This window comes from Cervus elaphus, chromosome 13, assembly GCF_910594005.1.
Source record: "Cervus elaphus chromosome 13, mCerEla1.1, whole genome shotgun sequence".
NCBI lineage: Eukaryota > Metazoa > Chordata > Mammalia > Artiodactyla > Cervidae > Cervus > Cervus elaphus.
This window is the reverse complement of record NC_057827.1, coordinates 59,240,755-59,268,681: the sequence shown is the minus strand read 5'-3', so window position 1 is coordinate 59,268,681 and position 27,927 is coordinate 59,240,755. Positions and strand designations below refer to the sequence as shown.

Below are 27,927 nucleotides of genomic sequence, written 5' to 3'. Positions count from 1 at the left end.
GATTGACTCCATTTAAAAACTGAGATAATAAAGATATCATACAAAGGAGAGGTGGCCGGGCACGATCAGCACAGACAGGCCTCAGATGGAGTCCAGGTCCTATGAATTCCTTCTTCACTTCTGCCTCTGTAATTCAGCTTGCTCTTTGCAAAGTCTTGATCATGTAGGTCTCAAAATGTAGGGACTCACAGTACCAGGAACTAGGATTTATCTCACTCACCTTTGTCCTCCTCTTTGCAATTGCCCAAGCCCCTGCAAACCTGCAAACTCTCTTAATCATGCCTGTACATGTATAAAAACTCTGTAACCCCTTTGTTTGGGGCTCAGAGCTTGGAGTGTTAAGTTCTCTGGGCTTACCGGCATAATAAACCTGAGTTCTCCACACAAACACACACAAAAAAGATATCATAAAATTCACTACTTTTAAAGTGTATGATTAGGTGGTTTTAGTATATTAGAAAGCTATATAATTCCAGAAGATTTTCAGGACCCTGAAAAGAAACCCCCTCCCTGTTACCAATAGTCCCCATTTCTCCTCCTCTCAAGCTCTATGAATGATCTACTCTGTCTCTGCAGATTTGCCTATTCTGGACACTCTATATACCTGGAATCATAATATGTGGCCTTTCATGCCTGGCTTCTTTCACTTAGCAGAATATTTTCAAAGTTCATCCATTTTGTAGCATGAACAGTATCTCATTCCCTTTTATGGCCAAATAATATTCCATTATATGAATATATTATATTTTGTTTAACCTGATCATCACTTGGATACTGGGATTATTTCTACTTTTAAGTTACTATGAATAATGCTCTTATGAATATGTATGTACAAGTTTTTCTGTGGACATATGTTTTCATTTCTCTTGCATATATAACAAGGAGTTATAACTAGAATTGATGCACCATACAGTATGATTCAGTAGGGACATGAGTTTGGGGAGATATGGGGAGATAGTGAAGGACAGGGAAGCCTGGCATGCTGCAGTCCACTGGGTCGCGAAGAGTTAGGACACAACTGAGTGACTGAACAACAACAGTGACTTTACATTTAACCTTCTGAAAGCCTACCAGCCTGGTTTCCAAGATGCTGCACCATCTTACATTCCCATCAACAGTATATGAGGTTTCCAATATACCCACATCCTTGCCAACACATTAGTGTTGTCTCTCTTAATTATAGCCATTCTACTGAGTGATGAGTGGTAATCACACCGTGGTTTTGATTTGCATTCCCCTGATGACTAATAATGGTGAGCATCTTTCATGGATCTATTGGCTATTTATAAATCTTGGGAGAACTGCTGACTCAAATCCTTTGCCCATTTTAAAGGCTGGGTTGTCTTTTTACTGTTGAGTTCTAAGAGTTCTATAGTTCTCTATATAGAACTATATATTCCAGATACTAGGTCCCTATCAGAAATATAATTTACAAATATTTTCTCCCATTCCAGGTGTTTTTTCACTTACTTCATAGATCCCATAAATCCCATAAAGTTTTAATTTTGATGAAGTTTGTTTTTTAATTTTCATTTTTTGGCTACTTCTGCTTTTGATATATATAAGAAACCATGGTCACAAATATGTACATGTATGTTTTCTAAGAGTTTCATATTGTCAGCTACTACATTTAAGTCTATCTCAAGTTTCATATGTGGTGTTAATTAAGGGTCCAACTTCTTTTTTTAAAAAGCTATCTAGTTTTCCTAGCACCATTTGTTGAAAAGACTATTCCTTCCCCTATTGTTTTGGCACCCTTACCAAGAATTTTTGACTTTAAAGTTCTTTCTCTTTTAATACTCAGTTCAGTTCAGTTCAGTCACTCAGTCGTGTCCGACTCTTTGCAACCCCATGAATTGCAGCATGCCAGGCCTCCCTGTCCATCACCAACTCCCAGAGTTTACTCAAACTCATGTGCACCGAGTCGGTGATGCCATCCAGCCATCTTATCCTCTGTCATCCCTACTCCTCCTGCCCCCAATCCCTCCCAGCATCAGGGTCTTTTCCAATGAGTCAACTTTTTGCCTGAGGTGGCCAAAGCATTGGAGTTTCAGCTTCATCATCAGTCCTTCCAATGAACACCCAGGACTGGTCTCCTTTAGGATGGACTGGTTGGATCTCCCTGCAGCCCAAGGGACTCTCAAGAGTCTTCTCCAAAACCACCGCTCAAAAGCATCAATTTTTCGGCGCTCAGCTTTCTTTACAGTCCAACTCTCAAAATCATACATGACCACTGGAAAAACCATAGCCTTGACTAGACAGACCTTTGTTGGCAAAGTAATGTCTCTGCTTTTTTTTTTTTTTATGTCTCTGCTTTTTAATATGTTATCTAGGTGGGTCAAAACTGTCCTTCCAAGGAGTAAGTATCTTTTAATTTCATGGCTGCAATCACCATCCACAGTGATTTTGGAGTCCAGAAAAATCTGGAGACCAGATGCCATGATCTTAGTTTTCTGAATGTTGAGGTTTAAGCCAACTTTTTCACTCTCCTCTTTCACTTTCATCAAGAGGCTTTTTAGTTCCTCTTCAGTTTCTGCCACAAGGGTGGTGTTATCTGCATATCTGAGGTTACTGATATTTCTCCCGGCAATCTTGATTCCAGCTTGTGCTTCTTTCAGCCCAGTGTTTCTCATGATGTACTCTGCATATAAGTTAAATAAGCAGGGTGACAATATACAGCCTTGACATACTCCTTTTCCTATTTGGAACCAGTCTGTTGTTCCATCTCCAGTTCTAACTGTTGATTCCTGACCTGCATAGAGGTTTCTCAAGAGGCAGGTCAGGTGGTCTGGTATCCCCATCTCTTTCAGATTTTTCCACAGCTTATTGTGATCCACACAGTCAAAGGCTTTAGCATAGTCAATAAAACAGAAATAGATGTTTTTCTGGAACTCTCTTGCTTTTTCGATGATCCAGCAGATGTTGGCAATTTGATCTCTGGTTCCTCTGCCTTTTCTAAAACCAGCTTGAACATCTGGAAGTTCATGGTTCATGTATTGCTGAAGCCTGGCTTGGAGAATTTTGAGCATTACTTTACTAGCGTGTGAGATGAGTGCAATTGTGCAGTTGTTTGAGCATTCTTTGGGATTGCCTTTCTTTGGGATTGGAATGAAAACTGACCTTTTCCAGTCCTGTGGCCACTGCTGAGTTTTCCAAATTTGCTGGCATGTTGAGTGCAGCACTTTCACAGGATCATCTTTCAGGATTTGAAATAGCTCAACTGGAATTCCATCACCTCTACTAGCTTTGTTTGTAGTGATGCTTTCTAAGGCCCATTTGACTTCACATTCCAGGATGTCTGGCTCTAGGTGAGTGGTCACACCATCATGATTATCTGGGTCATGAAGATCTTTTTTGTACAATTCTTTTGTGTATTTTTGCTACCTCTTCTTAATATCTTCTGCTTCTGTTAGGTCCATACCATTTCTGTCCTTTATCGAGTCCATCTTTGCATGAAATGTTCCCTTGGTATCTCTAATTTTCTTGAAGAGATCTCTAGTCTTTCCCATCCTGTTGTTTTCCTCTATTTCTTTGCATTGATCACTAAGGAAGGCTTTCTTATCTCTCTTTGCTATTCTTTGGAACTCTGCATTCAAATGGGAATGTCTTTCCTTTTCTCCTTTGCTTTTCACTTCTCTTCTTTTCACAGCTATTTGTAAGGCCTCCTCAGACAGCCATTTTGCTTTTTTGCATTTCTTTTCCATGGGGATGGTCTTGATCCCTGTCTCCTGTACAATGTCATGAACTTCCGTCCATAGTTCATCAGGCACTCTGTCTATCAGATCTAGTCCCTTAAATATATTTCTCACTTCCACTGTATAATCATAAGGGATTTGATTTAGGTCATACCTGAATGGTCTAGTGGTTTTCCCTACTTTCTTCATGCTTCAATCCAACTCTTTGTGACCCCATGAGTGTAACCTACCAGGCTCCTCTGTCCATGGGATATTTTAAGCAAGAATACCAGAGTGGATTGCCATTTCCTCCTCCAGGGGATCTTCCCGACTCAGGGTTTGAACACATGTCTCCTGCATCTCCTGCAATGTCTGGGCATATTTCTGGACTCTCAGTTCTATTTCATCGAGCTATATTTCTATCCCATGCCACTATCAGGCAGTCTTGATGACTATTTCTTTGTAATAAGTTTTGAAGTCAGTAAGTCTTTCAATTTTGTTCAAGATTGTTTTGGCTATTCTGGATCCCCTGTATTTCCATGTGAATTTTAGGATCAGCTTGTCAATTTCTGCAAAAAACAAACAAACAAAAAACCCCCCAAACCCCCCAAAAAACCTAGCATGGATTTTCACAATGATTGCATGAAATCTATAGATCAATATGAGGACTATTGCCACCTTAAAAATTTTAAATCTTTCAACCATAAACTTAGGATGTTTTTTCATTTATTTAGATCTTCTTTCAATAATGCTTTATAGGTTTCAGTGTATAAGTCTTGTTCTATTTTTGTTAAATTTATCCCTAAGTACTTTATTGCTTTTTGATTGCATTATAAATTAAGTTTCTTACATTCATTTTTCATATTGTTAATGTATAGAAATAGAGTTGAATTTTGTATATTGACTTTGGAGCCTGCAAGTTTATTAATTCTAATGGTTGTTTTTTGTGTTTTGGTAGATTCCCTAGGATTTTCTATATATAAGATCATGTCATCTATGAACACAGTTTTACTTCCTCCTTTCCAAATTGAATGCTTTTTATTTTTTTCTTGCCTATTTACCCTGGATAGAACCTCCAGCACAAAGCTGAATATTAGAGGTAAGAGGTGTCTTGTTTCTAATCTTAGGGGGAAAGTTTTCTATCTTTCACCACTGAGTATGACATTAATTTGGGGGTTTCTGTAGATGCCCTTTATCAGATTGAGGAAATTCACTCTATTCCTAGTTTGAGTGCTTTTTTCCCCCATTAAGGAAGGATGTTAGATTTTGACCAATGATTTTCTCTGTCTGTTGAGATGATTGTGCAATTTTTGGCCTTTATTCTAATAATAGAGCATGTCTTATTGCTTTTCCTGTGTTGAACCAACCTTGCATTCCTGGGATAAATCTCACTTGGTTAAAGAGGAAAACCAAGTCCCATGAAGGTTAATGAACTGCCCAAATCTCACAGAAAATTAGTGGCAGAGCCACAAACAGACCCTGCGTGCCCAGCCAGTGACCTCTGAGCTGGTCCTTATGGCGAGGTAAGGGGATGCACTTGAGGTTGGAACATTGTCAGGGATGGGTTAAAGAACTGTCCTGTCACCATTATTCAACACTTGTGTTGTGCCTCACACATTTTGGAGGTGGTTTTCACAAACACTATTTTTCATATCAACTTGGGGTAGATATTCTCCCCATTTCACAGGTAAGGTTTGGTGAAGTTCAGTGACTTAAACGTCACAAGCTCAGAGACAGTACCAGGACTTGAATGCAGGTCTTTAGAGCCTAAATCTTGAGTCCTTTGTACTATCCTGCTTGCCTGCCCTCTGAGTCCCATGATTTCAAAGCCTGTGAAAGTCCTTTTGCTGCCCACTGGTGGGCAGCGTCATCAACTGTCAGATTAGAGTCTTATACTTTTAGCTCATGGCTGTGATCGAAACAGAAAAATCCTCTTAAGTAGCAGAACCATTAAAGTTTTCTTATTGCTTGGGGGTGAATGAATCTTACCATCAATTTTTAGTTACTTCTAACACATTTTTGTTTTATCCTTAGACTTACCATCAAACTGATTGCTCTCTGAAGGGCACAGAAACTTCATGGTTAATGACAGCTAGATTGCCAGGTTCAAACCCTAGCTCCGGCATATTCTACCTCTGTGACCTTGGAAAAGTATTTAGCCTCTGGGCATCTCAGTTTCCTAAACTGTGAAATGGGGATAACAACAGTTCTTACCTCGCAGTACTATTATGAGACTAAAATGGGCCAACATACGAGATGCATTTAGCACACTTGGTGAAGAGTACGCACTAAATTTTAGCTTTTGTTGATAATAATGGTCAATTAAGTTCCACTTACTGAGTACCTACCACTGTCAAGCACTGAGTTGGGTGCTTTTCTGGAAACTAAAACAGGTTTAAGACCCTGATGCTGGGAAAGATTGAAGGCAGGAGGAGAAGGGGACGACAGAGGATGAGATGGTTGGATGGCATCACTCACTCAGTGGGCATGAGTTTGAGTAAACTCCAGGAATTGGTGATGGACAGGGAGGCCTGGCGTGCTGTAGTCCATGGGGTTGCAAAGAGTCAGGCACAATTGAGCGACTGAACTGAACTGAAAACAGGTTTCAAGAAGTAAGCTGTCTAGCCCAAGGTCACATAGCTAGGAAGTGGCAGACCCAGAAGTCCAATACCAAAGCCTCTTAATGACACCATCTTGAACCCTGGAGTGTGGGTTTTGAGCCTAAGGCACTAGAGAGACCAGGGGCGTACTCTGTGGGAAGTAGATAGGATCAGGGCTGTGATTAAGCTGAGCTGCCAGGCTGAGGTTTGGGAGGAAGGGGAAGACAGAAGGGGAGCATGTGAGAGAAAACAAGAGGCTTCGGCGAGGTCGGAGGCAGGACCTGCTGGGGGCTGACATGGAGACGTGAGCAGTCAGGCCTGAGTGCACAGGGACCAAAGGCCCAGGAAGAGACGCCCTGGCAGCCCAGTGTAGAGACTGGAGAGCTTGTGGGGGGCTGTGAAAGGCCGTCCCCAGGGAGGCGGCCTTGGCTTGGTCTCCCCCTCTTACCACAGTCAGGTACCACGGTTCAGCCTCTGGGACCCTGTTCATGCTTTCCCAAGAAGTGTTCTCCCCCTGGGAAAAGGGGGAAAGACCAGACATGCAGACCAGGATCCCCCAGCCAACACAGAAGCCAGGCCCAGAGCTCCCTCAGCGGGCGCAGACCAGCTTCTGGACTAGATGTAAGTGGGTCCCAGAGCTGATGTCGGTGAGTCACCTCTCTTGATCTAAAGATGACCCCAAGCTATGACCAGCTCTGCACTCCACTGCAGGAACCTCAAAGCTTGGGGCCAAAGAGCTGTCTGTCCTCTGTCACTTGTGACTTTGTGGCAGCGGGTGGACCTTCAACCTCTCTGAGCTACCCTGTCCTCAGCTGTGAGGTGATAACTTCCCCCATCTCACCCACCCCAAGGATCTACGGGGAAACAAAAGAAAGACAAGAAGTACGAAGCTGACCATCCTGCTTCTGAAGGTTGCACCTTGAGTCTGGAGGCCCTGGGGAGTGAAATAAGAGCCAGGAATGCTTTCTGATCCTCCTCCCAATGGCAGGCCCTCTCGCCTTAAACATCTTAAACATCTCGCTCTCTCCATCCAGCAAACATCCAGGGCAGGGCTGTGGGTTCCCAGTGCTGACGAACCCCGTAGACACAGCAGCTGGCTGCCTCCTCCCCTTCCTTCCTGCTGCCCCTGTATTCCAAAGCACACACTCCAGCCTGGCAGAGGGCCCTCCTGGCCACAGTCAACACTGGGACCAGGCCGAGGACAGCCCTCAGGGCTCAGGCAGACCTGGGGTACCAGCCCTGCCTGAGGCCCTTATTACCCTGTGTGCAGCTACCTGGGAAATGGGGACCACACCAGACCCGCAGCAGGGCTGTGTGCAGACTCTAAGCACCAAATATGAGGTGTGTATGGCCCAAGCTCCATGAAGAATGTGTTTGCCAAGCTATAGGTCAGGGCCCAGCCCCCTCCTCTGCCTCACCATGCGACTGGAAGCCACATGAGCCCCTTACCAGGTCTGCTCTGGTCTAAGTCATCAGCAAAGAGCAGTTTCACGGCTTTTTTCCAGGCATCCCTGCAGTTCCCATGGGAGTGGATATGCTGAGCCAACCCTCAGCAGCCCCCACGCCAACCCCCTCCTACGGTGTCCATAGAGGCACTTCCCAGACTCCCTTGCAGTTGAAGTTCTAGACTCAAATTGGGCTCCTTACTTTGAAAAATAGACTGAGGAGGAGCTGGGCCACCTTTCTGCTGCTTTCCATGCACGGCTGAAGCAGGCCTCTGGGGATGCTGTTTTGGCTATAGTGGTGCATTGCTGCCCAGGAGCTAGCAGAGTGGGCACCAGGGATGCCTTCTCAGGCCCGACTAGCAGCCCGGTGGCAGCTGCTGGTGGCAGCAGAGCTGTGGCAGTGGCCTCCTGGTCCCTGGGTCGTGACTCTGACAGTGAGTTCTTGTATATTTCAGCACTCCCCAGACCCCCACCTCCTTGATTCTGGGAGAGGTGGTGGCAGCCAGTTCAGCGGGAGTCATTGCTGATACCCAGCCTGGAGTGTCCTTCCCACCACTGCGTAAGGGACCCACCTACTAGGTCTATCAATTTCTATTTCTCCCACATCAACAATCAGTATCCATCATCTGATAATGCCCGAGGCACCTGTCACAGACCCACAAGGGGTGCAGGTGTGTGTGCTCAGCATCTCTTCTCTCCAAACAACCCTCCCTTCCAGGGGCCACCAAAGCCATGCTGGCCAGCATGGCTACTGACCAGGGGTGGACCCCTGCCATCTGGACTGATGGCATTCTCCCTCTCAGGATTCTGGAATTCAGATGCAACACCAAGTGAGGGAGGCAGGAAATAGCAAAAGTCAGTCTGGGGTCAGTGGGAGGTCATGGTCTGCCATGGGCACTGACAGTGGATTTGAGAAAAGCCAGTCTACAGGCAAGGAGCAGAATGAGACAGGCAGGCACGTGAAAGGAAGACAAGAGCCAGGAAGAGCCTCAACACGCATGGAGGTTCTGAGTCCAGCCTCTGGGTGAGTTCAACTGTTTGTGGGATCCACAACACACCCCTATATCCTTATGATAACTAAGGTCCCCTTTTATCTCAAGGAAGCTCATGTGGGCTTCTGCTGCCAGCATCCATAGACACTCCAGGCCCCCAGCACATGCCCAGCCCACAACAAGTCCTGAGCCCCTTCACCTCCCACCTCCCAGTTTGGGCTGTGCTGGTCTGGCTGTGGGGTGATCACAGAGCAGATTCCAGGGCAGGGGGCCCAGATGTCTGGCTCCATCTGGTCAATACTGACCCCTGGGCAAGCCCCGGCCCCTCAGTTTTCTGCTTTGGCATACAAGAAGGCTGATCTAAAATCCCCCAGATCGCTTTTAACCGGAGTATTCAGAGACCATTCAGAGATCATCTGTTGTTAACCACAGAGAATTCAGAGGAATATTGCTTTCATTTAGATTAAAAACAACCCCCCCCCAAAAAAAAAACCCTTTCTCTATTATGCTTTGGCAGCTGTTTTTATAAACCACTTATCACCAGAAAGCGAAAATAATCCAAATGTCCACCCAATGATGGAGAGATGTGGTACATCCATACAATAGAATATTATTCAGTCGTGAAAAAGGAATGAAGGACCGACACAATGTGGATGAAACTTGAAAACATCATGCTAAGAAGGCAGACTCTGGGAGACAGTGAAGGACAGGGAAGACTGGCATTCTGCGGTCCAAGGGGTCACAAAGAGTCAGACATGACTTAGCAGCCGAACAACAACAACAAAGAAGGCAGACACAAAAGGCCACTTATTAAATGATTCCATTTATATAAAATATCCAGAATAGATAAACCCAAAGAGACAAAGTAGAGTAGCAGTTGCCAGGAGATGGGGGGGAGGACGAAGAATAATTGCTAGCAGGTAGGGGGCTCCTTTGGGGGTGCTAAAGAAAACCGATTGTGGTAATGGTTGCACAACTTTGTGAGTAGAAGAAAAACCACTCAACTGTGTACTTCAAAGGTGTGACTATTACGGTAAGTAAATTACACTTCAATAAAGCTGCTATATTAAGAAATTACAGTGCTCAGCCAGTGTTTGTTCTAATTAGGTGTGAGTTGACACCTCAGGGCTCCACAGTGACTGACAAGGCCACTTCTTTGAAATCCTGACCTTGACTTACGAGACAGTCTACCGACTGTATGATTTCTCTGGCGGGTCCCATGACCCAGGCAAGAACAAATCATTTTCACTGTGAAGTGCTGTGTGCCTCTGGGGGCCTGGAGCAGACAGAAATTGGGTGTGGAATTTCACATGTACGTGAGCCCATGGCACCAGCAGCTTCTCCTCCGTGTTCTCAGCCATGCCCAGTGGCTAAGAGGAAACAGCTGGGCCCAGGGTTTTCTAGAGCTCCATTTCTGCAGTCACCCGTACTGGACTCAGAGAGACTAAGCAGACCCCTCCTCTCCCAGCCAGCACGGCTCTCTAGTTCCCTGTAGGACAGAGAAAGATGGGGGTGGGGTGGGGAGAAGACCTCCTAGAAACTTCCCGAAATCTTCAGATGGCTTGTGCTGAGTTTTCTGATGAAGAAAACGTTTAGCTGTGTCATCCGAGGACTGAAGAGAGCGTGCCAGGTCCCCAAAGGCCTATAATTCAACTCAATTTAACATGGTTTCTTAACACAGACAAGTTCCTTGGCACCTATGTACCAGCTAGAAGACACCATGGACAGAGACAAGCATTTTCTTAAGGATTCCACAGGAAGAACGCAGAAGAATCCACTGGTTGGCCACAGTACTGTCCCTTAGGAACGTCTGGGGTGAAAATGCCAGTGTGGGGTGCTGTCCCTTCTTCCTGTGTGGTCGTGGGCAAATAAACCTCTCTGAGCCTCAGCTTCTTCACCTGGGAAATGGGGATAGTAACAGTACCCACCCTCCAGGGCTGTCCTGAGGACTGAATGAGTGTGTCTGTGTGAACCACCCTGCCCGATCCACAGGAAGTGCTCAGTAAACTTCACCTTCTGTTACCATTCAGGGGCTTTCCCGGTGGCTCAAATGGTAAAGAATCTGCCTGCAATGCAGGAGACCTGGGTTCGACCCCTGGGTTAGGAAGATCCCCTGGAGAAGGAAATATCTACTCCAGTATTCTTGACTGGAAAATTCCATGGACAGAGGAGCCTGGTAGGCTACAGTCCATGGGGTCAGAAAGGGTCGGGCATGACTGAGTGAAGAACACACACACACGGTTCAAGAACCACCAAGGGTCTAGATTTCTGCTTCTGACTGGACCAGCCCGGGGTGGCATTTGTCGATCAGGAGGCTCACCCACATAATAGTTGTGTGACTCGGGAAGTCCCATAGCCTCTTGGAGCCTCAGTTTCCCTCTCTGTAAAATGGGGGTAATGGTAATGCCTCATTCTCAAGATAGCTGCAAGGATGGAATGAAAATGTACAGTACAAAGAGACAGTGGTTAGTCTGGGCCAGGTTGGAAACCCTTGTTTTCCACTTAGTAGCTGGGTGACTGTGGGCAAGTCACCTTAGCTCTCTGTGCTTCTGTTTCCTTCTCCGTAAACTGGAGATGATCATCGTCCCCACCTTATGTACTGTCATGAGGATTAAATGAGGGAATACATGTAAAACTCTTAGAAAAGGACATGGCACACAGAAGCCCCAGAAGAGCCCTGTAAGAATTCCCTATTTTTCGTTCAGTGCCCGACACACAGCAAGTCCCCAGTATATGTGGCCACTTATAATAATGGTGGACATGAGGGCCAGCATCCCGGACACAAGATATGATTTCCTTACCCTTACGGGAGCAGGAAGAGTTCAGTTGGAGGGCAAGGGGTGTGGTCCATGGGGCAGGAGAATGTCCCAGGCAGGACATCAACCACAAACAGCATGTATTAAGGGTTTTCCCCAGCCAGACTGGGGCTCAGGGTCACTGGCTGGCCATTGCAGGGCAATGCCTGCACTGCAGACCACAGTTCCCACGGGAGAAAGAGCTGCTTCTGCTTTTCCTCTCCCCCAGCCAACAGCTGGCCCAGGAGGCCCAATTACCACCCTCCGTGGCCTGAAGTGGGAAGAGCACAGCTGCACCACATGTAGATGTAAATCCAGCATCAGACTGGGTGGGCACGGGAGCCAGGCTACGGCTGCGTGCCCTCGGGCACTGGTGTACAAGTCCAGTGACGCATTATGTGGGTGGGCAGAGCCCAGGGGCCACGGGCTGGCATTTCCACCACCCCCACCCTTCAGCTGTGTGGTGAGGGCAGGAGATGATACATAAAATGTATCGTGTGGTCATCTGCTCAGATTTAACCCACATGCCTGGAAGCTCCCAGAATCCATGGGTGTCCTGTAGAAACAGGCCTGGATCACCAAGGCCCACAAGAGTCTGGTACCCAAATATTTACTGACTGAAATAATCACCTTGTCTGCAAAGTACCTGAAGCCCAGTGCCCGGCACAGAACAGGTGGATAGCATAGTAGATACCAGTTCCCTCTTCCTGACTCTGGGAATGGCCACGGTGCCAGACCTCCAGGGATTCTGACTCCCGTGAACTTTCTAGAACATCGTTTATGGTCCAAGAAGGAGAGAGCGTGAGAAGCTGAGTGTAACAGAAACCATGTGATTAAAGCATGTTGTCATCCCAGGTGGCTCTAGTGATAAAGAACCTACCTACCAATGCAGCAGACATAATGGACACAGGTTTGATCTCTGGGTTGGGAAAATCCCTTGCAGTAGGAAATGACAACCCACTCCAGTATTCTTGCTTGGAGAATCCCATGGACGGAGAAGCTTGGTGGGCTATAATCCATAGGGTCGCAAAGAGATGGACACGACATGTCATGCAAATGAACACTTACTGAGCACCCGTGTGTCACACGGTGCACAGAAGGGGTGAATAACAACCTACGTACGGCTTACAGAGGATGCCTTCATCCCATCTTGTGGATGAGGAGCTGGAGTTTAGGAGATGAAACAGCTTGCCCAGAGTCACAGAGCTGGTGAGTAGTAGAACCAAGATTCCAACCCAGGACTTTTAGCCTCCAGTGCCTGCCTCCCAGCCTGTCCCCAACCACACAGAAGAGCTGCACATCAGACAGCCTGGGCTCATTCCTTGATATCTGCAGCCACGAAAGTTCTGAGTGGAACATATCCTCCCCTCTTCCCAGCACCCCACCCCTTATCCCTCCCCTGGCCCCAGCTTCCTTCCTGGGCCCCAGTTTAGGGGAACACTAGCTCCACCCACCCCTAAAGCCCCTCAGGGCCTCCCCACGGTCTCAGATGGTTGTGATGCCACAACCAGTTGTTTAGTCGCTCAATCGTGTCCAACTCCTTGCAACCCCATGGACTGTTGCCCACCAGGCTCCTTTGTCCATGGGATTTCCCAGGCAAGAATACTGGAGTGGGTTGCCATTTCCATCTCCAGGGGATCTTCCCAACCTAGGGATCGAACCCATGTCTCCTGCAAGTCTCTTGCACTGCAGGCAGAGTCTTTACCACTGAGCCACAAGAGACAAGCTGAAAAGATGACGAGGATGAGTGGGTGGACGGAGGACCTGCAGCTGGCTATGCAGAATTTCTCACAGGCGCTGTGTCACGCTGCCTGGCTCCACATTCCTGTGAACCCCTGTCCACACTGGCCTCAATTTCCCCTGGCCACTGGACACACCTAAACAGGCAGCAGCCACACAACCCCGTTCCCTCGCCCCCGCTTCTCACATTGAAGTTAGAGGAGATGGAGAGGAAGTACCTGCGGTTTCTCAGGGCGCCACCTGGAAACACTTCCGCAGGGACACAAAGGGAGCTTCCGCAGGGACACAGGAAGCCCCGGCCCATTCCAGAGGCGAGCCCTGGGCGGAAGCTCTGCTGAGGGCCAGCCCAGGGGAATGTCCCGGAGCCTCTGGCTTGCAGAGGAATGTGGAACCAACTTCAACAGGAAGTTCCCACTCGCCAGGAAAGGCGGAGCTCCCTGGGAACGGGTTCGTGGGTGCAGAGAACCTGGGAGCGATCTGGTCCCAGCCCTGAAGAGAACAGCATTCTGAGCTCCTCACCTCAGGAGGTGACCTGCCCAGAGTCCCTGCAGGGAGCTGGACCCAGTTTCCCACAAGCCACTTCTCTAAGAGGCATCAGATTCTGGCACCAGGACGAGAGGCCCCGGGGACCACCCAGTGCAGTCCTGCCAAACTCAAAGCTTTAAGGAAACGGAAAGATGAGTTGCCCTTAACATGAGGCTGCCTCCCTTTACAGAACGACAGCTGCCCCAAAGGGCAGGTCCCTTCCCTGGTTTCCTGCAGAGCCCTGGACAATAAGTGGGGTCAGGAACAGCATCCAGATGAAGTGGCAGTAGCGGGTGGTGGTGACGACCCCGTCAGGCCCCACATCTGTAAGACGGGGATTCCATCCACCTCCTGGGGCTGGAGAACAGAACCCCCGACGGGTAGCTTCTTCTCAATCTGAACCCCCAGCAAGGTAGGCTGTTTCCTGGACCATGTCTGCATCTTCCTCCTCGGGACCATACTGCTTCTCCTCTCCTCTCCCCACCCCAAGGCATTTCCCAAATCAGTTGCCATCTGTGAGCCTGTTGTTAAACACAGGAATCTTTTTGGAAAAACGTCAAGTTTTGGACTTGAAAATCTTGGAATTCTGCTCCCTCTCAGGATGGCAGGACGCCAAGAAAAAACCTCCGAGATGGGGCCAAAGAGTTCAGGCCTTCATTTCCCATCATGGACTGCAGAGGAGTTTGGCTAAAGATGAAGACAGATTGGGTGTGTCTGGGGATGCTCTCACACACAAATTCCTGAAATCATTCACTTGATGGACATCTACAAAGCACCTACTATGTGTCAGGCTTGGGCATTGGGGATACAACAGTGAATGAAATGGACAAAGATACTTGCTGGCACGGAGCTGATATTTTGGCTGGGGAGACACACAAGATAAAAAAAATATTCAAAGTACTTAAATTAGGGTGGTCAGAGAAGGCCACACCAAGAAGGTGACATTTAAGCAGAGACCCGAGGAAGGTAAGGAAGTGAGTGATACAGGTAGCAGAGCAAAGCACATTTCAGCAAAGGGCAAGTGCAAAGGTCCTGGGCAGGAGCATACCTGCTGCTTTCTGAGGACAGTGAGGAGGCCAGTGTGGCCGGAGCACAGGTGAGGTCAGCGAGGAGCTGGCAATCAGATGACACGGCCCATCCAATGAGATGGGAGGACACTTAGGCCTGGGGCAGAGCCACATCTGCTCTAACTTATTTATAGGTAGGAGTTATCACCAAACACATAAGGTGTAACTGTCTAAAGATCATGTGTGGCTTTAGCATATCCTGCCCCAGCAACCATGCAACACATGGGCAAAATGGCCTGCCCACGCTGGAAGGGCTGGAGAGTCTGAGCATGTCCATAAAAATAACGTATGTGCTTGCTTTTTCTTACTGCATGAGAAAGCCCTGCTGCCCTGGGCACTTGTGTGCATTTACGAGGGGTTACTGGGACACTTCCCAGGCCTCCACTTGGCCAGCTGTCTGGCACCCCAGGCTCCCCAGCCCTGGGCAGTGCCTGCCTCCTATGGCGGCTCTAACCCACAGTTCAGCACCGAGGAGGTGTTCATTGAATGACTTAACGTCGGACCCTCACACCAGCCTCCCCCGCCCTCCTGGGTCCAGCTCTCCATCCTGAAGACCCGGACTTGGACCCTCGGAGCCCCCAGCAGTGTGGCCTGAGAGCCCTGGCCCCCAGGACTCACCAGGCATGGAGAAGGGGGACAGAAAAGCGGCCTCCACGGGCTCTGGCTCCTGGGGAGGCGGCGGGGGCTGCGGCGGGGGCTCCTGGTCCCGCTGTGGCTCTTCCAGGTTTTCCACGGGCACATTCCCGTTCTCGATGCTCTCGTGTCTCCCGTTCTGAAGCGGCTTGCTGCTCACGCCGTTGGCTGAGTTGATCAGCCTCTGCCTCTGTGTGGACAGTAGGCAAGACAGACACCCAGGCATGTGACAAAGCTGCACCCTGCTGCTTGGTTCCTCACAGGCAGGTGGCCCTTAAGGGTTTCTAGAACAACACCCCCAGCTTCGGGTTTGCCTGAGACATGGCTCCAGGACCTTAGAATCCAGTTAAGTTTGCTCATTTCCACTCGGACCAGTATCAGCGAAGGTACTGGTCAGAGCCCAGGGTTTCTTAGTGTCAACCTGACAGACTAGCCCATGACACTGGATAAAAGCACATTCTGACTTTCCCAGTGGATGGTCATAAACCACCAGAAGACATTCACAGGAGAGGATTTGCATAGTTAAAAAATCTTATTTCAGGTATATCATGCAAAAATTGCATTTACATTGTGTACGATGGTCCAGTGATGGTTCATATTAAGATGTAGAACATTTCCAGCCTCTCAGACAACTCGCTAAGGGTCCCCTCTCTCCAGAAGTAATTAAGGTAACCCCATTCTGACTTTTATACACATCAATTAAGTTTTTCCTGAACTTGAATTTCCTATGAATGGATTCAGAGAGGACATATTATTTTATATTTGGCTTCTCTCACTCAACCTAATATCTGTGAGGTTCATCCACCTTGTTGCATGAATCAGTAGTTCGTTATTTTCCGGGGGTTTATAGTACTCCACTGTGTGAATAACACACAGTATGTCCTTTGCCACTTGATGGGCATTTGGGTTATTTCCTCTTTTTGGTTATCAGGAAGAATGCCATGACCATGCCTTTTTGTGGACACATGAACTCATTTCTCTGGGGTATTTATCTAGAAGTGGGATTGTGAGATCATAAGGTAGGTGCAAGGTGAACCATTTCACACTTGTATCAGAAACAGATTATAATTTCAGTTGCTTCCCATCCTTGTCCATGCTTGATATTGTCAATTTTTCCCATTTTAGTTATTCTGGTGGATGTGTGGTGGAATCTAATTGTGGTTTTAATTTGCATTTCCCTTTTAATTTGAGCATTTTACAGGGTTAGTAGCCATCTGAAAGGCTTCTGCTGTCCAAATCTTTCGCTATGTGTAATGGGTGTCCTCTGAACCAATCAAACCTCTTCCCTCCCCTATTTCCTTATAGCTGTTGACCAAGTTTGCCTTCTTTCCACCCAAGCAGAAGCCAAGTCAGTGGGTTTCTACTAAACTGGAGAAGGGCAGAAACCACATACCAAGAAATTAACAGGTTTCCATGTTTCTGAAAATGTTTGCCTTTGCACAGCTCATCTTTATCTGGCTCTCATTAAAAATATTTATGCTTTAGGATTAAAGCCCTGTGGGTAATAATCATCACACATGGACACAAAGCTCCTTCGCAGTTACATCAGCAGGAAACCAAGAGTCAGTACGCAGGCCCCCAAGGCAACACTCCATAACTGTGTGCCTAACACTTATCCTTGTGGTTACTGGAAGCAAAAAGATAGGCAAAAAAGTCATTATTACTTAAAATGGAAACATGTTATTTTTCCAAAAGAAAGAGGAATTGACCATTAACTGGCTTCATGTTGGTTTTAGGCAGGGACTCCTAAATCATGAAGTCTAGGATTGGGTGGAAATCTAAAACTTTTTTTCCTACAAACATGTCCACAACATTTAGCCCCCAAAAGAGAAAAGTGACCTGCATCTGAGATGCACGCCCAGGCATAATATTTTACTACCCAAGAAGGGGTAAATGAAAGGTCTTCCTTACAGTCAAAATAAAACAAAACACACAAAAAACCCTGCAAATAGCTGTGTTGCAGGGAAGAACCAATTCTGAATCCATGATGGATCTGTTTGACTTTAACCTTTGAAAAATTACATTTTTCACCTGCAGCCCACCAGGTTCCTCAGTCCATGGGATTCTGTAGGCAAGAATACTGGGGAGGATTGCCATGCCTCCCACCCAAGGGGATCTTCCAAGCAGAGTTTCTTTTGTCTCCAGTATTAGCAGGTGGGTTCTATACCTCTAGTGCCACCTTTTGTTATTATAATCAAACATAATAACCTGCTTCAGGGAACCCTGGGCCAGGAAGATCACGCCTGGAGAAGGGACTGGCCACCAGCTCCAGTATTCTTGCCTGGAGAATTCCATGGGCAGAGGAGTCTGGCAGGCTACAATCCATGAGGTTGCAAAGAGTTGGACACGACTGAATGACTAATACTTTTCAGGGAACCCTGACCCTCTTCCGGAAGAGATGAACACATTCCCTCCCTAAAGGCCTGCCTCAGGGGAGCCTGCCCCTCTGATTAACACATCACCCCTCTTCTCCCAGGTTGGCCATTCCAGAAGATTTCTGCAAGATAAAGGTCTTCATTTACTCAACTACCCCCCTCCCCACCTCTGTCCTATTGAGACATTAGTCTGCCATCTTCTCAATCAGTCGCTTTCCAAATAATGTCCTAGTCATTGCTTCAACACCTAATCTCTCAGTTAATTGGCCTGTCCTGTGGTGACAGACTAAGTTTGGACTCAGCAACAGCTGTGCAAGGACAGAATTGTAAGGAGGTGGGGCGTGACTCAGTAGGAGAATGAACGGTAGCAATGGGAAGGGGATCATGACTCTAGCTTTATAGGACTCAAGAGAGAATTATCCTTGGAAAAAGAAAATCTGCAGCTATCTTGAGGTTGCATTAAAAAAGACAAGTTATAACACTGGTAGCTCAGCTGGTAAAGAATCCACCTGCAATGCAGGAGAGCCTGGTTCGAGTCCTGGGTTGCGAAGATCCACTGGAGAAGGGATAGGCTACCCACTCCAGTATTCTTCGGCTTCCCTGGTGTCTCAGCTGGTAAGGAATCTGCCTGCAATGTGGGAGCCCTGGGTTCAATCCCTGGGTTGGGGAGATCCCCTGGAGAAGGGAGCAGCTACCCACTCCGGTATTCTGGCCTAGAGAATTCCATGAACTATATAGTCCATGGGGTTGCAAAGAGTTGGACATGACTGAGTGACTTTCACTTTCACTTCACTTTCTTGTTATAACAAAGGAGGTGATGGATCCACATGCTGAGAGAGACAAACCAGAAGGCTTCTATAGTTTTTCAGTTTTCTTCTAGAGTTGCTCTAAACAGAGAGAATAGGTGTGCATTCTTTTTTTTTTAGCCTTGAGTAACATTAAAAAAAAAAAAATCTGTACTTCAGACCAGTCTTTCTCCAATTAGTCTTTCTCTAGTACTTGACAAAATACCTAATGGAACGTGGCAGACATGGTATTCTATTGCTATCTGCCTTAAACTCCTTCCCGATAGGATCATTTGCTGCCTGTGGGTGCTGTCTGGGCTTCCTTGCTTCAACAGGTGCTGTGATAAACACCAGCCTGGCAGAGGACACTTCGGGCCCAACGCCAGCAAGTGTCCTGACAAACCAGGGCTTCCTGCAGTGCTGGAACCCATCCAAGGCCTTGGGCTCGTGTGGTCTCATGGGCCTTGAAGGAAACTTACCTCATTAATTATGATCCTGCTGGCCATCCGCAGACGAGTCCTGGGCCCAAATTTATTGGTGATCATGACGCGCAAGCCTGCCTCTGGGAAGGTGAACTTGGGAGGGCTGGAGCTCATGACCTCGTCCACCATCACCACTGGGTTTTTGTTGTACTGTGGCTCCTCCTTCACTATATCGAGCACAAAGCCATGATTAGGGCTGAGAACCCCCAGGGCAAAACCCCAGGGCTTGGGTGACTGACATCCCCCCAAGGTGCAGACTTCTTGAGCTGTGGTCTCAGCAGCTGGTAGCCACATGGGAGCCTGGCTGCAGATCCTCCCATTAGTAGAGCAAACCACCTGGGTCTGAACCACCCACAAGTATTGAACAGATCCCCGGGTCCCTCTTTTACAGGATCACTCGCACATCTTCAGGGCTAGTCCCTCTGCTGACTGATGACCCTCTCTTCAGGGCCCAGTCTTGGCTAAATGCAAGGGTCTTTCAGTTACTCACCTAAGCCTCATGGGGCAGCCCACTTACAAAGTGCACTGGATCCCTGCCACCTCTCACCAATGACTCTGAGGGGGACCTTTCTTCCCCACCATTTACAGAGGCTCACACAAAACTTAACAAACAGACAACGGTCCCCTAAATGGAAAATGCTGGGAGGTAACAGAGAGCACTGGTTCTAAGCTTCCTGTGAAGCTACCTGCTCTGTTTTAGAGGAACAATCTCCACCTTGAACACAGTATGCTTCCAAATTTGTTCTCCATGAGGCGGTAGGCAGCGAGGTCAAAGATCTGGCTCACAGGCCCTGACGAGGCAACTGAGACCGAGGAGAGGAGCCTGCTTGTGAGGGGTGCACAATGAGCTGCTGGCCAAGACCAGTGTCTCCAGTGAAACCAGCACCCTCCAGCAGGGAGGCCACTCTCTCTGACCCTTTGCTTCCACTCATGAGGCTGAAGACCAAATCTCCTTGGTCCCTGGACCTTCCCCGCCACCTTCAGGAACATGCTCTAGGCTGGAGTCCCTGGGGGGCTTGACAGTTAACTCCAGAGCCCAGGAGGGTCCAGAAATAGAAACACTCCTGAACACAGCACACAGAAGCAGGGGAGACTTTCCCCTCCGAGGGGCTGCCAAAGCAGGTATGCCTGTCCCTCTCCACTGGTCACCAGCTCCAGAGGAGTGTCCTTCCTGGATACCAGGGTAACTAGGAGCAGTCAGAGCAAACCTGCATGAGAGTTAATAGCACAAACACAAACAAATGTACACTAGACACACACCCCCTCACCCAACAGGCAGCAAGGCTCAGCAGACAGGAGGCATGTGGTTAGAACCAAAGCCGGGAGGACCATGCATTTGTGGGAGGCAAATATTAACCGCCAATGAGGTGTGCATTGGAGTCGTGGGTTCTGTTTCTTAAATGCATGTGTTATTGCTTGGGTCAAAGCAGATTACTTACAATTTAGAAGAGAAGTGTTAAGGAGACAAAGGCCAACAGAGATTGCAGAGATGATTAGCGTGCGGTGGACGCCAGGAGTCTGGGGCAGCATTCTTGATGGTGGCCAAGATGCCGGGGGTTATGTGAAGGAGGGTGTTAGTAGGGGGACTTCAATGCTCGGGACCTCTGGCCTTGGGGACGGCCCCTCTCCTGGCTGAACTCCACAGCTCGGTTCTACCCTGAGGAGCAGGAACCTTCATGCCCGAGGTCCCGCCCTGCAGCAGGAAAACTGGAATCTCTCTGTCAACTACAAATTGGTGCCTGTGCATCTTTTTTAGTTGACACCCCCGTCCTCTGGAGCCCCCACCTCCAAGGGAGGGGAAACCAGGAATACATCCACACACTCCATAGGCAAAGCCAGCCCTGTCACAGGCATCGCCTTGGGGAACAATTGGGCTTAGGAGGAGGCAAAGACCATGATACTTGGCTTCTTGGGCATCTCATCCTGGCACCACCCACCACCTGCTTAGAAGGTAACCCAGCCAATGTCACCATGTTGCCCCAGAAGTTCAATCTAAGGCCAGGTATCACCCGCTCCCTCCCCGTTCCAAGACAGAGTTGTATCCAGGGCCAGGGAAGCTCGGAAAGGTCCTACAGTGAGCCCAGCTGGTGGTCAAAATGGTCCTGGCTATCGGGTCATGTGCAAGGCCCCCTGACAGCCAGAAAGGAGAGGCCAGACCCCCCAGCCATGACAGGAAATGGGGTGCCTGCCTACCTCCATCCTGGACACTTTTCTTGGTGTATTGTGCTCTGCTTTCTTGAGCAGAATTGAAATGTGGTATAAAAAATGTGTAAAACTTTTAGGGAAAAAAAAAACTGCATGCAGAACAAAATTGGAGGGTGCTATTCCCCCTAAAAGAGAACACCAGCTTGTGCTGATCTGGTGAGCTGAACTGCATGATCTTTAAAAGCATTCAAGTACATAATGGCATTTTATAGGAGTGCGGGGTAAAAAGACAACGTCTCCTTTCCTGTCAAGACATTGGGTTAAAAAAAAGTTTGATTTTACATCTATGGGAAATACCCAAACTGCAAAATAGCAAAATCAGGGTTTTGTGTGTGTGTGTCTTCCTGAAAGCATCTCTAAGCCAGCAATCTTTGACAACCCTGAATGGGGTGGTTTATGTGACCTGCCTGGAGGACCAGGGCAGATGAGCTCTGAGTTTGAAAGATTCTGTGGCAACACTGTCAGAAAAGGTAAAATCACGAAGCCCTGTTCTCCTCAGGCCACTCCCAGCCCCCACTGGGGTGTAATCTCCTGCCCCAGTCAGTCTGCTTCCAGGGGACAGTGCCCTTCAGTGAGTCACAAACACTTGCCCCGCTTGCCCCCCACCCCCCACCCTGTGTGCATGTTGAGCAAGGATTGGGTCGGCCAAAAAGTTCGTGTGGAATTTTCCTTAATATGGGATGGAGGGTCCGAATGAACTTTTTGGCCAACCCAATCTGTTCTGTCCCGTCTCAGGTAACCCCCAGGAGGAAGGCGCCTGCCGTGGGTGCTGAGTGAGGGGTGGATCTCTCCATGTGGAAGGAGGAAGGCTGCCGGGGAGAGGCGCCCACCGAAGGAGACCCAGGAAGGAGGCCTGAAGACACGGGCCTGAAAGGAGCAGCCACCATCCGGGCCTGCGTCTCTGGGCTCCAACCTCTCCGATTCCAGGCCTATGTCCCCCAACCCTGCCCCAGCCCGTTTCCTCCTTGGCTTTTATCTAAGTGCATTCACCATAAGAGCTGGAGGGAGACCTATGTCCCCTCCTTTCCTTGGCCTTAGAGGACAGTCTTGTGTCTAATATTCCAATTCTCCAGAAATTGTCCTGGACTCCGAGGTTTGGGGAAAAGCAATAAACTTGTGGGAAATCCTACTGACATGGATACAAAAGTGAGGGCCATCAGAGAGCACCTGGAAAGGCCCCACGTGGCCTCAGGGCAGCCTGGATTTGCCTGGAAGAGGAAGTGCTCACGTCCCTGACATGTGGCACCGGGGACCAGCCTCCTCCATCAGCCACACAGGCAGCAGGTAGCTCCCGGGGCTGGCGCCTGAGGATGCGGGCATCTCCCACTGGCCCGAATGACTCAGCGCATGGAATCGCTCCTCTCACCACGAAGGTCCGGAGGACCCCAGGAGCCCTGATCTCAATGTACGAGGATGGACAGGAAGAGCCTCTGTCTTAAGAAAATGTGAGGGGTGGGGACCCGCCTTGGAGCTGCCGTGTCTGTGGAGCTAGAAATCCCAGACAGCGTCCACACTGTTCCCTCCCCCGCCCGACAAGGCTGTTCTGGAAACGGCTCTCCTCTGGGGCAGCCTGCTCACGTCTAAGATACATGCACACGGCACAGGCCCGTGCTCTGCTGGCCTCCTTCCTGGGGCCCCCGGGGTGGGCCTGTGACTCTGGCTGCACCCATACCCTCTTCCCAGCTGCCTTCCTCCTTCCACGTGGAGAGATCCACCCCTCACTCAGCACCCACGACAGCTGCCCTCCTCCTGGGGGGTTACCTGAGACAGGACAGAACATATTGGGTGGGCCAAAAAGTTTGTTCGGGTTCACCATACCATCTCATGGAAAAATCCAAATGAACTTTTTGGCCAACCCAGCACTTGCTCAGAGTGCACATGTGAGGAATCACCTACCCTGATCCACCCCAGGGTGAGGGCTGGGGAAGTGCCTAGGAGTATAGATTTTGGCCCCTACGGGTCCCAGACACGGGCAAACAGTCCCCTCTGAGCCTATAGGAATTAGGAATTAAAGTGACCTAAAAGAGACAGTGACTTGCCCAAGGCCGTGAGGAATAAAAGAGAAATACCTGGTCCATGGTGCTTTTTCCTGGTTAAAGGAGACCTTTACCAACACCGTGGGTGGAACTTGTTGGCAATGCCAGTTAAAGCTGTTTTTTCCCCTGGATCCTGACTCCAAGAACCTATTCATACCTTAGCATAAGTCTTGGGTGGGAGAGGGCATCAATGCTGTTGGCTCCCTGGCAGAACTGCCCCGCTGGATGGAGTTACCAGGTAACCAGTTACCAGATAACTGGCTGGGTTAAGAACTGAGAATATGGAATTCCCTGGTGGTCCAGTGGTTAAGACTCTGAGCTTCCACTGCAGGGGACATGAGTTCAATTTCTAGTTAGCAAACTAAGATCCTGCATGCAGCAAGGTTCAGCCAAAAAATAAAAAGAATTGAGGACAAGGTTCCCAAGGCGGGAGCTGGTCAGGCCCAGACATCTGGGGGTACTTGACAGACCCGGGCTGGCTTCAGAGGCCCAGAATCCCCAGACAAGGGTCCAGAGAGAAGCTGAGGAGACCAGACCGCAGCCCCCAGGAGAAGGGGCTTCCAGTGGGGCTCTTGGGAGCAGGTCTGGAATTCCTCACCAGCTCCATGGCATCCTTCACAGCCTTGCTGTTCCTCTGGGCAATGAGTCAGTGGTCTCTCTAGAACAGAGCTCTCCAGATCTGGGCCTGGCATCTGAGAAACCACAGGGAGACCCCACCTGCTCTGCCTTCCCAAGTCTTCAGCTTCCTGCCACTGGCCTTTGACCTGGGTCAGATATATGGTTTACTGTGTTTCAGGAAAGCCAGGGAGGCCTTGAGCCTTCCTCAGTAGGCCTGGGGTGACCCCTGGGGACATGACTGTGGACGCTGGGCTCATTCTTGTCCCATCTGAGCCATAGCTCCTACATCACTTGCCCTCCTCATGTAGGGTCCTGTGACCAAGGGAGACAGTGACAGCTTATGGTGTGTGTGTTTGTGTGGTTTTAATGGCATGTTCGCCCACTCCTGTCTGCTCAGCCTTACCTTGCCCCAGCAATGGCAGGGAAGGGTCATCAGAGCTACTATCACAGTAATCATTACCATCCTCCAGCTCACTGTTGACCGTGTTGCCATTTGCAACAGTCTTTTGTTTGATTGTGAAAAAGGCCTGCATCTTCACATTGTACCTGCAAGTGAGTTAAGGCGGGAGGTCAGAGCTGCGGGAGAGACTGGGCAGGGGAGTGGGCAGGGGCAGGGGGAGTGGGCAGGGGCCTCCTCCCCACCCCCCTCCCCTGCGCACCTGCAGTGAGCTCGGCCTTGGGTGAGGGGGTGGGGAGCTAAGGGTTTTTTTTTTTAAATTTTTATTCAATTATATTAATAGTTGCTTTACAATGTTGTGTGAGCTTCTACCGTATAGCAAGGTGAATCAGCTCCATACACAGAGATATCCCCTCTTTTTTTGCGACTTCAATTAAACTTATCCCAGAGCAATGAGTAGGGTTCCCTGTGCTATACAGTAGGTTTCCCATTATCTGTTTTATACATAGTGTCAATAGTGTATTTATGTTAGTCCTAATCTTTTCAGCTGAGCTGACAGAGTTTCCTGACAGGAACCCTGGAACAATGGGGCCTGCCCCTTTTGAGTGGGCTTCCTGGGGTCATAAGAGAGCTTTGAGCTCAAGAAAATGACTGACGCCTACTTACTCACACCATAAGCCTGTCCTCACGAAAGCAGCTCAGCCCAGCCTCGGGAGAGGCTCGAAGCAGGCGCTCCCAGGCCTGGCCTTGCTCCCGTGGGTGCCCGGAGGCCCTGTCCCCACACCGCCCCGCAAACGCCACTGTCCCCACAGAGAGGAGACTCCGTCCCAGACCGCAGGCTGGCGGCCTCACCCAAAGGCACTCAGAGAGGAGACCTTTAAAGACAATTCTCCTGCAGTTTTGACAGCTTACCATCCATTTTTAGAAAACACGATACGTGTTTTATGTTAACGGGATTCATAGTCTCATAAACCTCAGTGGTGTTTTCTTTTTTAATTATCTGCGGAGGTGTGAGGAGAAAATTAAAAATCTGAATGTGGCTTAGCTCACGGGTAGCTTTTTTTTTTCGATTGTGGAAAAATACATCTGACATAAAATTTTCTATTTTAACTATTTTCCATTTTCAGGCTCACGGTTCGGTGGCCATAATTACATCTCTAAGGTGGTGCAACCAGTCGCCACTATCGAGTCCTCAAATTATTAGTATCTCAAACAGAACTCGGGTCTCATTCGTCAAGGGATCATTAATGACGCCCTCCCCCAGGCACTCGGTAATCAAGCTCTCAGCTGCTGCTTGCCTCTAGGAATCTGAGTCTCCTCAGCACCTCACAGAAGTGGAACGGCCCAGTGTTTGTCCTTTCGTGATCTGACTCCTTTCACTCGGTATAATGCCCTCAAGGTTCACCCACATCATGGCATGAGTCACACTTTCCTTTTCATGACTGACTGCTACTCATCATGGGTAGTTACGAGATGATTCTGACCCAGGGAAGCTTCCAGAGGGCCTCAAGGGTGCACACCCCCCACCCAGTGTCTGCACCTTTAGAACTGCCTGCGGTACCCGCTGCAGCTATGCAAGGTGACAGCCTCCAGAGGTGGCATTTTATGAGTCTGGAGAGATTGGAGCTGCCTGGCTCTTTGGAAAGAGTGGCATTAAATTATCAGGCGATTTATAGAGACAGCAAACAGGAGCAGTCACCCTGGGGCCAAGGGTGTGGAATTCGTGACAGAGAGGTCCTTGATTGTTATTGGTTCGGGGAGCGGCCTCCGTCTCCGGCCACCAGCCGCCCGCCCTGGCCCAAATGTGGACAGTACCCCAAAAGAGAGTCTGAATATCTCTCTCCCACCTTGGCTGCCCCAGCAGGGTGTCCCCTGGAGAAACGGGTGGCCAAAAATGACTGAAAGGGCTAACAGAGGTTTTCTTCTGACTCTGACGAAAGGCTGCGGCAGGTATGGAGCCAGGGGTGAGGCAGCACAGGAGAGGAGAAAGGGCACTTACTTCATGATCAGGATGTAAAACACGTACAAGACGATGAGCACCAGGCCTTCCCACCTCAGAGAGAGAAAGGAGACTGGTTAGAACCAGGGAAGCCCGCGGCTGGGAGTGCCCGGCACGGCAGGTGGGGCAGGGCGGGGTGTCCCGTCACCTTCCCTGACCCAGGACCCAGCCCGGTGGACGAGCCGCCCAGCCCCCATCTGTCCTGCAATCTGGCACTCGCTCGGTAACAGAGAAGGCTGGGGTGGGGTCTTCTCAACTACAGGGGCTCAGCGGGACTCAGGAGGAGCTCCTCTAGCTACCTAGAAAAGGGAGGAACCACCTCATCCCACGCCTTCCCTGGGAGCTCAGCCGGTAAAGAATACACCTGCAATGCAGGAGACCCTGGTTCGATTCCTGGGTCAGGAAGATCCTCTGGGAAAGGGATAGGCTACCCACTCCAGTATTCTTGGGCTTCCCTGGTGGCCCAGATGGTAAAGAATCCACCTGCAATGTGGGAGACATGGATTCGATCCCTGGGTTGGGAAGATCCCCTGGAGAAGGCAGTGGCAACCCACTCCAGTATTCTTGCCTGGAGAATCCGTATGGACAGAGGAGCCTGGGAGGCTACAGTCCATGGGATCGCAAAGAATCGGACATGATTGAGTGACTAAGCAGAGCACCTCTTCCCAGGGAAGGGAGGGGAGTGGCCAGGGGTCATGCAGACTTGACCCTAAAGGGCCCTGTGGTCAATCGAGATTTTGGCCAGCGACCAGAGGAGCTGGGGTCGGGTGGCAAGGAACTCTAAGAACTGCCTGAAGAGACAGGCTGGGCACAGTAGCCTCTTGGGTGGAACACGGGTTGGGGGCCGGTGGGGTGGGGGTCTTCCTGGGGTGCACTCTCCCTGTTGTCCTGCAGAAGCAGCATCCAACCCCACACGTGGTAGGGATTTCTGTAGCTCAGAACAGAAGCCTCTGGGCAGTCCCATGGCTTAACTTGTTGGGTCATCTGAGTAATGTGACCTGAAGACCTAATAAGTGCCCAGCATGAGCTATACTCATTTTGGGGAGCTCTTCCTCTGCTGACAGAGCCCAGAGCTCAGCAGAGCGATAAAGGGGTTTGCAAACAACTTGACCACCCGCTCAGAACTCCGTCTACAGGTGAGGAAGAGGAGACCCAGAAGAAAGAGACTTTCTGGCTCACAGGGTGAGGCAGACCCAGAACCAGCATGCTCTGCTCCCATAGCATGCAGCTGCTCACGTCAGGCCTCGTGAATACATTCCCACAAATGATCACATACAGGATACAGATCTCAATCACTGTCAACGAAGAGAATGTTTTTATGGCTGTGGAAGATATTGGGTTGGCCAAAAAGTTTGCTCGGGTTTTTACCACATTATGGAAAATACGACGTGATGCTGAAGCTCCAATACTTTGGCCACCTGATGCGAAGAGCTAACTCACTGGAAAAGACGCTGATGCTGGGAAAAATTGAGGGCAAGAGGGGAAGGGGGCTGCAGGATGAAATGGTTGGATGGCATCACTGACTCAATGGACATGAGTGAGGAAACTCAGGGAGATAG

The 27,927-nt window shown here is 49.1% G+C and overlaps 1 protein-coding gene across 3 annotated transcripts in view; it reads right to left on the bottom strand.

The window, feature by feature from the left end:
* Window positions 1-27,927, bottom strand: part of SLC24A4 (solute carrier family 24 member 4) — a 184,866-nt gene that overhangs the window by 24,581 nt on the left and 132,358 nt on the right. For 2 of the 3 annotated variants that reach the window (XR_006344497.1, XM_043922424.1), the window contains exons 9-12: window positions 26,369-26,422; window positions 24,376-24,518; window positions 19,111-19,280; window positions 15,457-15,661 (exon numbers count right to left, since the gene is read on the bottom strand). Coding sequence is in view for 2 of the 3 variants with exons in the window: in XM_043922424.1 (XP_043778359.1) it covers window positions 15,457-15,661; window positions 19,111-19,280; window positions 24,376-24,518; window positions 26,369-26,422 (572 nt within the window). In the remaining variant the exon portion in view is untranslated. The remainder of the gene's footprint in view (window positions 1-15,456; window positions 15,662-19,110; window positions 19,281-24,375; window positions 24,519-26,368; window positions 26,423-27,927) is intronic. The other variant, XM_043922425.1, reaches the window with a different exon arrangement.